This window comes from Centroberyx gerrardi, chromosome 22, assembly GCF_048128805.1.
Source record: "Centroberyx gerrardi isolate f3 chromosome 22, fCenGer3.hap1.cur.20231027, whole genome shotgun sequence".
Classification (NCBI taxonomy): Eukaryota; Metazoa; Chordata; class Actinopteri; order Beryciformes; family Berycidae; genus Centroberyx; species Centroberyx gerrardi.
In genome coordinates, this window is record NC_136018.1 from 8,674,363 (window position 1) to 8,687,502 (window position 13,140).

The following is a 13,140-nucleotide window of genomic DNA, read 5'->3' on the forward strand; positions in this document are numbered from 1 at the left end:
TTCCCTGAAAATACCCAACAAAAGTTTCATTTTGAGATAACAGATTCGCCTGGATTGATTTCTATTGTGCTGTTCTCTCTCAGAGGGCTTTAGCGGACGCTGCAACTTTGAGTTTGACCTCTGTTCCTGGCGCCAGTGCCGGCAGGATGACTTTAATTGGCTGATCAAAGCGGGCAGCACGCCGACGGTTGGCACCGGGCCATCGACTGACCACACCCTGAGAGACCCATCAGGCCACTACCTCTACCTGGAGAGCTCCTTCCCTCAGGCGGCCGGAGACGCCGCCCGAATATCAGGACCCCTGCTGAGCCACAGGAGCACACAGTGCAAGGTCAGGTCAAGATAAAAGGGCAGAAGGCAACAGGTCAGGGTGCAATTACATCAGGAGGTTATGAATTATAGAATAGGGTGCGATCACTTGATCAGTGAAGTGAGTCGCAGTGGAAATCAATAAGAGTTCACGGCTGAGGAAATATTTTATTCAGAAACAAGGTTAGACTGAAGATTAAAGGTTGTTTTCACTCACAGCCTGCAGGTTAATAATATTCTGTTGAAAATAAGTACTTGGAGAATCAATATATTGACAGCTTTATTTCCACAGGGACATCCCCTTGAATAACAAAGTTAGTTTTTACATGAGAGTCCTGCACACAAAGCATGGTTTAAAACAAACAAATACCATCTAATAAAAAATACATTTCAATAAAAAAAAGGAAAGAGCAAAGCAAACAAAATAAGCTATAAAACAATCAAAATAGGTGAAAAGAGTTAAAGCAAATAAAACACAGTAAGCATTCAAATAAAACAGGAGCACTCCACTGGCTTCCTTTGAATTAGTGCTGACAACTGGATTAAGTGAATCTAATTTTAGGTTTTACTGCAGTATGTTCCATTTGGTAGAGGCATAAAAGTATCAGCAAAGACATATTTGCCTAGGTCTGTGTTGACATGGCATTTTTTTTTACCTACTCAAGATACTAGATGCAGTTTTGTAAATTGTTATTCTGTGCTCCAATAACCATAGAGGCAGCAGAGACAGTGCTGTAACCAACTGTAAAGACAACTCTTTTCTTTTCAGTTAGAAAATAACAGAACTGAACACTGACAGCATCATTACTAGAGATAAAAAGCTTTGAAATTTGATGAAAGCTAGTCCCCTCATGTCCTCTTCCTTAATGAAGTGGTAGAAGATGTACTGAGGTGTATTTTTAGTAACGACATTTAAGTTGAGGCCGAGGCAGATGAGTTAAAATACAAGCAATAATAAGTGCTGCAGGCTCTAGGAGTGTGTCCAACTTGCTGTGTGTGTGTACAATATTTACAACACAACCTTTGGTCTCTGTATTTATTGAGCTAATTTGTATTAATTTGCTTTACTTTATCTCCCACCTGCTCCAAACAGAAGGGATTGCAGTTCTTTCTGAAAGATTGCCAACAGAAACAAGTGATAGTCAAGTGAAGTCTGACCATCTCTTTGCTTCTGTCTTTCTAAGCATCGGTCATGCGTGTACATGCACAGTTGATGTAACCTAACTACTGAGTGTGTGTGCTTGTGCACGTGTGAGTGTGTGTGTGTGTGTGTGTGTGTCTGCCCAGCTGTCAGCCTAATGCTCTACCTGGAACAGCCTCTTGATTGACTGCCCAGTTTGCTCTGTGCATTGCATCTGTCTTATCCAACTCCTGACCTGTCAATCAATTATGGAACCAGCAAAAAGGCACCAATTAAACTGAAGGGAGGGATGGGGAGGAGAAGTGAGAAGACTGGAGGACAGGCAGAAGGGAAGAGTGAGCTTATGGGCTATGAGGGAGGTTGTAGTCGCACTGCTGCAGCTTATGAACACGCCTTAGCATCTGGTGCCATTTGGAGAAAAACCCCATAGAACTTATCGCTGCTTTGTAACGCTTTGTAGAGACACAGTCTGTTGCCAAGACTTAATGAATGCAAGAACTGAATTCAAAAGTGCATTGATCTAGTGAGATGGCCATTTTAATTCAAACTTAATTACCTTTGTATGCACATGCTTTTGGTTTCCTTCCATATTCTGCAACGAGGAGCAATGGCTATTCAATACAAAAGTGGGAAAAAAATAAATGGAAAAGAAAGTAGTCTCAGTTCCCAGGATGAATGAATATCTCTCAGCAGGACCAAAACACCTAACTCTAAACAGGAGTAATGTAAACATTTAAAGGATAAAATGGACTAATCCTTTAAATTATAGCTCTTACTTTAATGTAACTGTGGTCTAATTAGTCAATAACAAAATATAATTCTGAGCACAGAAACTAAGACTTTGATGCTGTCAGTGTTTATATAACATTTTCTCACTGTTTAATTACACTGTGATTGTTGAAGCAAGTTGTAATTTAAAGCGTAACCAAAAATGTAAATGAAATGAAACTGTGTATTACTGTGGGACAATTACTACATTCAGAACTGCACACTGACAAATTTTTAATTCTCTACTCCCTGTCTAGATGCGCTTCTACTTCCACATGTCCGGCGAAGGCATCGGGACGCTCAATGTGTTCAAGAGAAGCAGAGGAGAACTCAGTCTGCTGCTGAACTTGACTGGAGACCAGGGAAACTTCTGGCAGATGAGGGAGATCCCGCTGAGCTCTGCCAGCGACTTCCAGGTCATGTTTGAGGGCAAGGTGGGCCGAAGTCCCAAGGGTGACATCTGCCTGGATGACATCACCTTCTCCCCAGGGTGTCTGCTTGCCTCCTCAGCTAGAATAGAGGCGAGCACCCCTCCGCCTCCAGCAGGTACACCCTTTTCCTCAGCTCCTGTGTCTCAATTACACTGATGGATGAATTGTGGGCGTTTGCTTTCTTATTGTAAATTTTCAAGCCTCAGTGAAGATTTAAGTCACAATGAAATGAAAAATGAATTTTTCACCTTATTAGCTAATTCTTCATATCATAATGTACACCTATTTAATAATAATTGCCCCAACATTTTTATGTTCTTGTATTTTTATATCAAAATCGTATTACTTTTACTTCCTAGAAAATGACATATTTCATGGCGTACCAGTATGCAGGCATATACATTCCAACCAATAACACCATCACAGATTTTTGAAAAAAACAAAAAACAAAACTGCAACTTCACAACTTGTAACAGAAGTGGCAGCATCATATTGTGTATTTGTGGGTGTTCACCCCTGAAAATGCTGTTTCCTTTAAGACACCATGATTGCATCCTGGTGGCTGGAATTTATTATTTTTTAATAAGAATCCCGAATTTGTGATAGCTCAAGATTATGAGCAAAGCACTGTGTCACTATCTATGTTTGTTATGGTCCAACACGCCCACTTTTGAACAGTACCTCCCCTGCATTATGTCAAAATCCAAATCCAAAATCCTGTTTTAACCAGAAATACACTGAATTATGGAAGCAAGATACCATCAAAATGCTGTTTCCTTGTGATTTCAAGGAAAAATTACAAACAAATCTCCGTGAACTGTTGAAGGGAAATCAGCGTCATGCCAGTTTCATCCTGAGGCTCTTAGGACAGCGTCTGCCTTACCGAGGCGACTCTTCCAGACAGTATTAGTCATGCTCTGTCTACGCACTGACCAAACTGAGCCACAGCATTGTCTGTATCTCAAACTTAGGAACTATTCAGCTATTATAAGTTCCTCTGCATCCCGTCCATTCTTTACGAGGAAACCGTTGAGAGCCGAGAGAAAACAACAAGAGCTGATTTATTGCCATTGTCACTGAGGCTATAATTGCCCTATTAAATTTATAGCCTTTCTCTTGTATTGATACTGGGGAGAGGAGAGGCTTTCTGGATTGGCTGTGCTCAGATGGGATGGAGCGAGCTGTGTGGGCCCTACAACAGTCTCCTAGCCATCTTCAGCTAAGCTGGTTAGGGCGTCTAAACAACAACAGGTTACTTTCCTTACAGCTGTCTTTCTCTCACTTGCTATACCACTGTCTCTCTCATTCTCCCTCAATTTCAATTTTCAATTTCAGTCAGCTCTATTGGTAATTCTGTTGCCAAAGCTTACATAAATAATGGTAAGAATAATTACTAATCATAAACAAACTAAATGATTAATACTTATAACAAACTGTAAAGAATAACTGTAAACGAATGCAGATAAAACAGATGATGAACATAAAACAGAGAGACATTCACATTAATTCTCATCTTGGTTCCACTGGTTTATGGCAGGCTGCAACATAATTTGCAGCTATAGTGGAGATGTTTGTATGTCTCTCTCTCTCTCTCTCTCTCTCTCTCTCTCTCTCTCTCTCTCTCTCTCTCACTCTCTCTCTCTCTCTGTCTGTATGAGGGCTTACAGTGAATTGTTAGACTCCCACCGAGCTGCAGTATTAATCAGTCACCAGAGAGCTTCTAAGTAGTCCGGTCTGGCTGAGATCTAATGTGAGTCTGTGTGCTAATGATGGTTGCATGTTAATGCTGTTAATTACACTTGGCATCTCACCAGAAGTGTATGATCTCATCCTCTTGCTGCGCTTGCTGTCTTCACTGATACTTTGGAGGTTCAGAGGGAGGCAGGAATGTTACTTCTGTCTTGAGAAGCATGACTTCATCATTGGCCGCTGAGACATCAAGGTGCCCGTCCTTGATGTAGATGTAGCCCAAGGAAAAGATATGCGCATATAATTGACATCTGATGCATTTTACATTTTAAGAATGACTATAGGCATGATGTCCCTGGGTCAACACACCTACATGATGTCCCCAGGTCATTAGGCATGATGTCCCCATGTCAACATTAGGCATGATGTCCCTGGGTCAACACAAAAGTATGAAATCCATGCTTGCTAGCTAGCAAGCTAAGATATCCAGACCAGTTCCATAACTTTGCAACATTAAACAATATTGTGAAGCAACTGTTCCAAGTATTCTAACAGTATGAAAACACATTTGCAAGTAACATAACAATGGCTATAGCCAATTTAGGTAGCAAGCATGCTAACGTTAGCTAAAGTAACTATTTTTTATGTGTCATTAAAACCACCAATGCATTATGCTAATCACGTCAACAAGTAACATCTAAAAGAAAGGTCCCTACCTCCGGCACATAGTTGAACAAGTGAAAGATGTTATTTTTAAAAATGCTGAAGAAGAGGGCCAAAAAAAAACATAACAAAGCCTTGCACAGGTAGTGATGTCATATGATGAAGTTTGGGATTGGCTGAGCAGATTTAAGGCAAGCATCGCCCTTGTTGACCCTGGGACGTCTCTAACTCAGCAAAATCAGGACGTGCCAGTGCTGACAGTTATAATAATTTGTGTAACTATACATTAACAGGTCCTTTGTTAAATGGACATTTAAATTCCTAGCTCGCCAACATTACATTACATATAGGCACCCTGGCAGTATAGATGTCGTAAGTATTCTAGTGTCCTTAGAATGATTGTGTAGAGAAATGCTAGGTAAAGAAAAGAGTTAGGGAAAAAAGGCAGAAAAGGTCTTTTTTTTTTCAAACAAGACAAAATCGTTTTCAGAGCAAGTAAAGGCTGAGCAAACACAGGAGGAAGGACATGGGAGAAGGGGATGTGAAGCATTTCTTGAAGAGACGAGCTTTCAGGTTACAGTGAAAGATAGGGAGTGACTGGGGTGGGAAGGTCATTCCCACCGCTAGAGAGCCGGGAGGGAGAGGAGTCATGGCTGGGTGAAGAAGGTGAAGCTTGCCCTCGCTGCCTCCTTAGTAGCTGCAGGCTCTGGAGGAAGAGCAGTCATTCTGATGAGGCCAAAGACAGCGGGCACTGTAATTATATACTCAAGCCCCCCCAGGGCATTTTCCTCCACTGCTTCATTCTATAATACCATTACAGTACATGATAGGACTCTGAGACGAAAATACACACACTACATGCACACACACACAGTTTTTGCCTATGGCTGAGCATTTTATCTTGGCTTTAACAGGCCATTGCAGACCAATATCTGCAAACAGTGTTAATGTAATAGGCTGTCATCACTGGCCTGGCATTGACTCAGTGCCTTTTATGTATTCCACACAGTACCACTTTGAGAGGCTTTCTAACATTGAGAGTCAGCCTGAATGTTCTTGTTCTTTTTCCTCTTCTCATCAGTGGCCCCTGGTATCATAACTTCATTTTCATCTTCATTTTTACGGCGATGAATTTCACAGTGTCTGATCATAGGGGCTGATATTCTGTATGAGGATGAATTATCAGACTTTAAAGCACCGCGTTTTGATGCTATCGCTGTCTATCAGTGTTTGGGCTCCGAGGGCAGAGGAAGGTACAGGGGGGGAGAAGGACAACAAGAAAATAGTCTCAGCTTCAGTTTCATTCATCATAGAGAACTGATTAAAAGAAAGGGAGAGGAAGCCAGACTCTCCTTGGTAAATGAGACTGTTTGTTTCTGGATTGATTCATCTCTGCAGTTGTTGTGAGGCCACCGTCCTTGGGTTTGACTCCCTCCAAATGGAATAATAATGTCTCAGATAGAGGAAAGACAACAATATAACAATACAATGAATCATATGGCACCTGGTATGATTGGTCACTTCCAAACTACCTGTCAGACTTTTGAATGCAATTCCAGAATACTTAGAGTAAATCTCCCAGAAGCAGATCAGACTAAAAGACTCTAAGACTAAAACTGCATGAAGGTTTTTAACCGCTGATCTGGAGTGCCATCCTTGCACCAGGGGGCAGTGTGCCACCCAGGGTGACTGACAGCCACAAGTCAGGGAAGTGGGTCTCTGGGGAGAAGGTCACATTGCACAGAGCGAAACCCAGCCCTAAAGTTATCCATGTAATCTGATCCACTGTTAGGGAGCACAGAAGGATAAAATGTGTACTGGAATGAATGAGGGCCAATGAATTAGTCTGCATTCACAGAGTAAGAGAGGTAAAGAACTGCAGGTGAAGAGAAATTGACTATCCTGCTAGTTGTAGTGATACAGAAGCAGTAAAAACACCAGAAGCAGCTTTTAACATAACTTCTCTTTTAAATAATATGCACCTACAGCTACAGTACGTTCCCCATGAGGCGGTGAGGCAGCCTGGCTGCACAGTGGGGAGCCGTGGCTTCCTGCCTTCCTATGTGGCTTTGTTGGGGCAGATTGCTTCTGGTCCTGTGCATCTGAAGAGGAACAAAGGATTAGAAGGGACTTATCCCCCTTTCTCTCCTTTAATTACAGGGACCACCCCTCTTCATCACGCCTCATCTCCCGCTCTAACACTCCCAAAAGCCAAGCACTGACCCCGCTGGAATGCCTGGCGCCAAAAGAAACAGATTCCAGCCCCCTCCAGCAGCACCACCCTATGATACAATGATTTGGGCTTATTGCCCTGCGCTGCTTTGTCTTCTTAAGCCTCTTAAAGAGACCCTGATGCTGCATTCAGACGGGCTCTTCTCACTTGAGTTGGCTTTTTACGCTCTGAAGTTAATACTGAACCCTTATAGTGCTGCGTTTTCTGTTTAATCTGATGAAGCACATAAGGCAGACATAAATGTTTTACTGGAAACTGCTTTCTGTGGCCTGTGTTTTGTTTCTATGCAATTCTTAATAGACTGACCTGTAAATTGAGTCCTGTTTCCCTCCTCATACTCTTGACCTCTGACTCCCAGGTCTCTCTTAGTACAAGAGAAGATGTTGTTAATGTATGCCAACATGTTTGCCACCAGACCTCCTCAGTCTCATCCTACCTTGTCCTTCATGGAAAACCAATTACTATATATGAGATCATACAGGCAGTCAGTAACACAGTTGTAGGTTGTCCTTGGGAAATAGAGATGAATGGTTTCCTCATGTGAATGTACTGTATGTGTGTAATGTACATGTCTGCAGCGCCTGAACTCAATGACACTTTACGTGTGTGTGTGTGTGTGTGTGCGCGTGTGTGTGTGTGTGTGTGTGTGTGTGTGTGTGTGTGTGTGTTATTTCCAGGTTCCTGTCCTTTGGGCCACCTGCCCTGTGAAAATGGCCAGTGTTTTACTCCAGAGCAGAGCTGTGACTTCACAGATGACTGTGGAGATGCCACTGATGAAAAGGATTGTGGGACTTCCTGCTCCTTTGAGACGGGCCGCTGTGGCTGGAAGAGCTCCCTGGCCGATAACTTTGATTGGACACTGGGTACTGGATCCGTCCAAAGCATACGACCTCCATTTGATCACACTTTGGAGAATGAAAACGGTATGCTGTATGCTATTTTCCTTGATGTGTATTGTCACTAATAAATACTAACTTATTCTGTTAACGAATATAAAAATTTGATTTTTGACTCCCAGTTGTTCACTGAAAAGGAAGTGTGCTTAATATTCTACCCTCCTCTTTTAATTATGATGATTCATATAACTGAATAATGTGAATTTGCTTGGTTTATAATGTTGAGTACTGAAGGTGATAAAGATAAAGGGAAGATAAAGATATAGGGAAAAATGTCTACAAAGTTTTTAAAAAATTTAATAACTATAGTAAATAATTGCCGCTTTTACAGACCAGAAAGCAAAAATACATTCCATTCATTTGTGTCTTCAGACAAGTTTCCAAGTCTTGTCCTTGATAGAGAAACTTTCATAAATTTCGACAGCGTCTGTGTCAAAAGGCTGTGAGGCACCGGGAGATGTGTCAGAGATTACCCTCTGACCCCGAGACCTCGCTCCCCCACAGCACTTTTTGTGACCTGTAATTTGTCACCTGCAGCAAGAGCTGCCCGTACAGAGATAGTTATCAATGCCTCTCTCCCTCTGCCTCGTCTCCCTCTCTACTGCCCTTGTCCTCTATCGTGTTTCTTCTTTCCTGTCTCCCTCTTTTTCTCCCTCTTTATGCCCTCTTAAGGTCATTTTGTCTATCTGGAGGCTACACCAGTGGGACTGAAAGGTGATAAAGCTCATATCAGGAGCTCTGTATGGAAAGAGTCAAGCGCCATCTGCAAACTCTCCTTCTGGTACTATATTTCCCACAAGGCCACAGGAACCATCCGTCTGCTGATCAAGGTAAATCATTTCTAGTCCGCAGGACAGTATTTTGCTTCAGATGTGGGTTAATTTTGTTTGCGCACAATCATGACAGGACATGATGAATCAAACTGATGCCAGCCCAGGATAGTTTGAAATGGGAGCCCTGCAGATTTATTGCCTCCCATGAAACATGGTTACCATGGTTACGCCCAGTCAGAAATAATGGCTGATTATATTAAATCATGTAAATGTAGACAGTAATTACATATTAGCGCTGCTGTCCAGTTGTCATGGTCATGGTAATTTGGGAAGAGGAGAGGTGAGTCATGCCGCTGTCAGTTTCTGGGCCAGTGCTTTTGATCTGTAGGGCATTTGTGGGGAGGTGGGAGGTGTGTGTGTGTGTGGGGAGGGGGTGTGTGAGGGGGTGAGGTGTGGAGGGGTCATGGTCGCCCCTCAGCCCAGAGCAGCCCCACCCCACCATCTGGGCACACTGAGATAGTACACCAGTGTGCAGCGGCAGCCCTGCCAGCTCTCAAGTCTCTTGCTTGTTAGGCTTTCAGCCATCTAGTTTGTCTATGCATGGTTGACTTTAGGGATTAAGATTTCTGCTTGCAGCTTTTCTGCTATTGAAATTCTGCCGTGATTTACCCGGCTTCCTAACTGTGGTGTGTGTACTCTCAACTTCATTTAACTTAGTAAGGTATGAGTCAAGGTCAAGTTCTGTGTGTGTGTGTGTGTGTGTGTGTGTGTGCATGTGCATGCAGGTTTATGCACACATGCAGAACACGTGTATGATTGTTAGTGTGTCCTTGTGTGCACAGCAGAGACCATTTTATGCAATTTGCTAAACAGGTCAGCAAGTTATCATGTAAATTTAACACAGCCTTTTATTCTTCCTCAAACAGCAAGGGGTGGCATCCCGCCTGGCAAAATTAGCATATCATTATGCTGAAAAAGGATGACACTGATATTGTCTCATGCTGCAGCAGCCAAGCCAATGCTACATAGCATATGGCGGCAACAGAGCTCACAGTGCAAATGTGTTTGTATGAGAGAGAATCTAACTTACTTAGGAGATAAAAGCTCCATCAGCACCTCAAACTAAAATGTGCCTTGCAGGGTTGCTGACTGTATGATAATTTAAAATATATCCCTGCTATGCTTCTACGTTATCATCCCGGCGCCTGTGCATGTAGAGCTTATAATCATTGATATTGTTGTGAATTTAATTATGATTCAAATTCTCTACCCTGCTATGTTATTGATTGCACCTTAAAGACTCGTGCTGACTCCCAGTTGATAAAGCCTCTCTCTGAAATTTGCCCAGATTTCTAGCCAAGCCCACTGGCTATGTGATTGATTATATGACTCCCTGAGTGGCAGGCTAAGATGTATGGGACTGGACTTCTTTACATATTCCCCTGCTCACATATAGATGGAAAATGTAAAATTTGGCCTTTGAGGAAGGTCAACTCCAGTCATGAAGACGAGGTGGTGGAATCAGCACACACACGCATACACACACACACACACACACACACACACACACATACACACACATTGAGACAGTGATGAGTTCAGAGGTCGTCAAACAATGATATTAGACACTGGGCAAAGTGTGTGTGTGTGAGAGAGAGAAAGAGAGAGAGAGAGGGAGAGAGAGAGAGAGAGAGAGAAAACCCAAGACTTTCAGTTCGGCTTTATGTTACAATAGCCATTTCGGTTGCCATGGCATATAAATCATGGTAAGTACATGTATGGCCTAGAGGTTCAAAGACATTAGCACTTACAGATTATGGTCTAGCGCTATAACTTACAGCACTTACAGCATTTATGGCTCAGAACAAGTCCCTCTCAGAGTAGAAATGACTGCACAAACACAAACACACACACAAACTGGCGCATAGTCATCCATACACACACACACACACACACACACACACACACACACACTCACTCTATGAGCCTCTGCGAACACCATGGTATAAATACAGTGTGAGCCATCTTCAAAGGTGATGTAAGTACAAAGGGAGTTATGGTAATGACTCTAGAGACTTCAATGGGCCTGGACAGAGACACAGAGCAGGAGGGAGGGGATTGTATTTACCTGGCTTCACTCACTAAGCGTTTTCCCTCTGAAGTTCACCAGGGGCTCAACAGGCCTGTCTATTTATATCATCCTGTAGACTGTCGCCCTGTGAACCGCTCCTGCGAGTCATCATTCATCACACTGATACGAGTCCTCAGGTAATAAAGTACTAGAAGCCGGCTCAGCAGCAGGGGGGCTGTTAGTGTAGGCGAGGACTTGAACATTGGCAGGGTGTCTAGGGGTGAACTGGGAAGATGGTGATGCAGTCAATTTTTCAGTTCCAAGCCACTGCATGTAATATTCAAGATAACTTTGTTGTCCATTATTGCAAGCAACATGGACATTTTTCTTTGGCTTGTGTCAGGCTCGTCAAACACAAAACAGAGAGACAGCAATGAAAAACAAAGTTAAAAACAAATGTAAAATGACAACAAATAACAACAACAAATGTAGAATAAAATAAATATGAGACATGTAGCCCATGAATGTAATGTCTTCCATGTGGTAAAGCCAAATATCTGCCAGGCAGCCAAAGAAATAACATTCTATCCAGGAAAATATTGTATGTGGGCTTACCATGTTTTAGGTATATTTTGCTGCATATGAATGTGTTCTCTATTTGAAGTGAACTTATAAAGCGAGCCTATAATGAAAACAATGTGCGGGTATCCCCTCAGCATAGCAACATAACTTTACTCTGCACAGATTGAATAGAAAAAAAGTGGACGCACTCTGAATTGAAGGTGAATTGACAGCAAAACAGCTGCTAGGGGTCCCATAAAATGAAAAAGCCATGAATATAAATTGGATTTCAGCATAGTGGGACGTTCAGCATAGCAAGACACTGGGGGATTTCAAGATTTCAATGAAATAATTATTGTATCGTGATTACAACTTTCTCTATTCTTTTTTGGCCTCTTGACTGTCATTGAGGATGATAAAATGAAATTATGCAAATGTCTATCCACTCTTCACTTTGAGCAAAATGAATTTGTGGTTGCATTGCCATGAGAGCAAGCTCAGGAAATGAACCTTCAAACTGATCGAATAAATGTCTCGATTGATATCCCATGGAGACATCGAGTGTGAGCTATGCCGGTATCATACACTCGTCAGCCGCTCTAACGCCGGTTTTATGGATTGAGCCTTTACTCTATCTGTGACATAAATCTGGATAAGTCCTGCTGTAACACTGCCTATTAATCTATGCTCGACTCTCACAGTAACAAGATTATTTCAAGCCAGGGCTCCATTGGCATAAAGCGGAGGAGACAGCCTGTGCACGCCTCACCCAAGGGTGCATTTTAATAGGCTTTCAAACTGCAGAGTAGAACGTGACATTGCTTGTCCTCTGTTTTGAGTACATTAGGCCAGCGCTCTTTCACTGCAGTCAACCCTTTGGCCACATTTTGCAGCTACAGTAAGCGTTTCATGTCTTGAATTGTCACACGGTCTTACAATGTATGTTCTGTGTGAGTGTCGAGCTGCAATGACCAGGAAGCTTCACATTGGCGAGATGGATTCTCATCATGAAGCGACCGTAAAACTGAGCTAATGGTGCGATGAACTGGACTGGCAGTGATTCTCCTGCCTGTAAAAAGCCCAGTAGATGAGAAGTCATTATGTAAAATTTCAGAATTACACCAGTCCTGTTATTAGACTCATGAACTTCAGGAAGATGGGTAGTTAAATCCATATTCTCCTCTATTAAACACTCTCTGTAACCAGGCAGTGCGTCTCTGTATTGACCTGAACCTGAAGTGGGTTTTAACAATCGCTCCTGTCACCTCAAGCGAGACAGAGAGACAGTGTGTGTGTGTGTGTGTGTGTGTGTGTGTGTGTGTGTGTTTCCACAAAAGGGGTGTCATTTGGATGCAAGTCGCAATATAAAGCCCTCTCAATCCATACTACCTCCTCTCCGTTTGCTCACCAATTAGCTGCCAGGTGGCTTGGCAGAAGCATGGGGGCATATGTCCTTCTTTTTCTTTAGCTTTATACTTTGCATCATGTTTTTTCTTTAGCTTTAAACCTTAGCATAACTAAAAGATAAAAAATAATGTGGTGTGATGATGTGATGCGCCCATCTTTGTTGACATAACTACTGTACAACACGCTCTAGTACTAATA

The 13,140-nt window shown here is 42.5% G+C and overlaps 1 protein-coding gene across 1 annotated transcript in view; it reads left to right on the forward strand.

Moving 5' to 3' along the window:
* malrd1 (MAM and LDL receptor class A domain containing 1) overlaps positions 1-13,140 on the forward strand; it is a 49,349-nt gene that overhangs the window by 21,502 nt on the left and 14,707 nt on the right. Inside the window, exons 17-20 of the mRNA XM_078291460.1 lie at positions 84-331; positions 2,476-2,764; positions 7,912-8,157; positions 8,803-8,960. Coding sequence (XP_078147586.1) covers positions 84-331; positions 2,476-2,764; positions 7,912-8,157; positions 8,803-8,960 — 941 coding nt within the window. The remainder of the gene's footprint in view (positions 1-83; positions 332-2,475; positions 2,765-7,911; positions 8,158-8,802; positions 8,961-13,140) is intronic.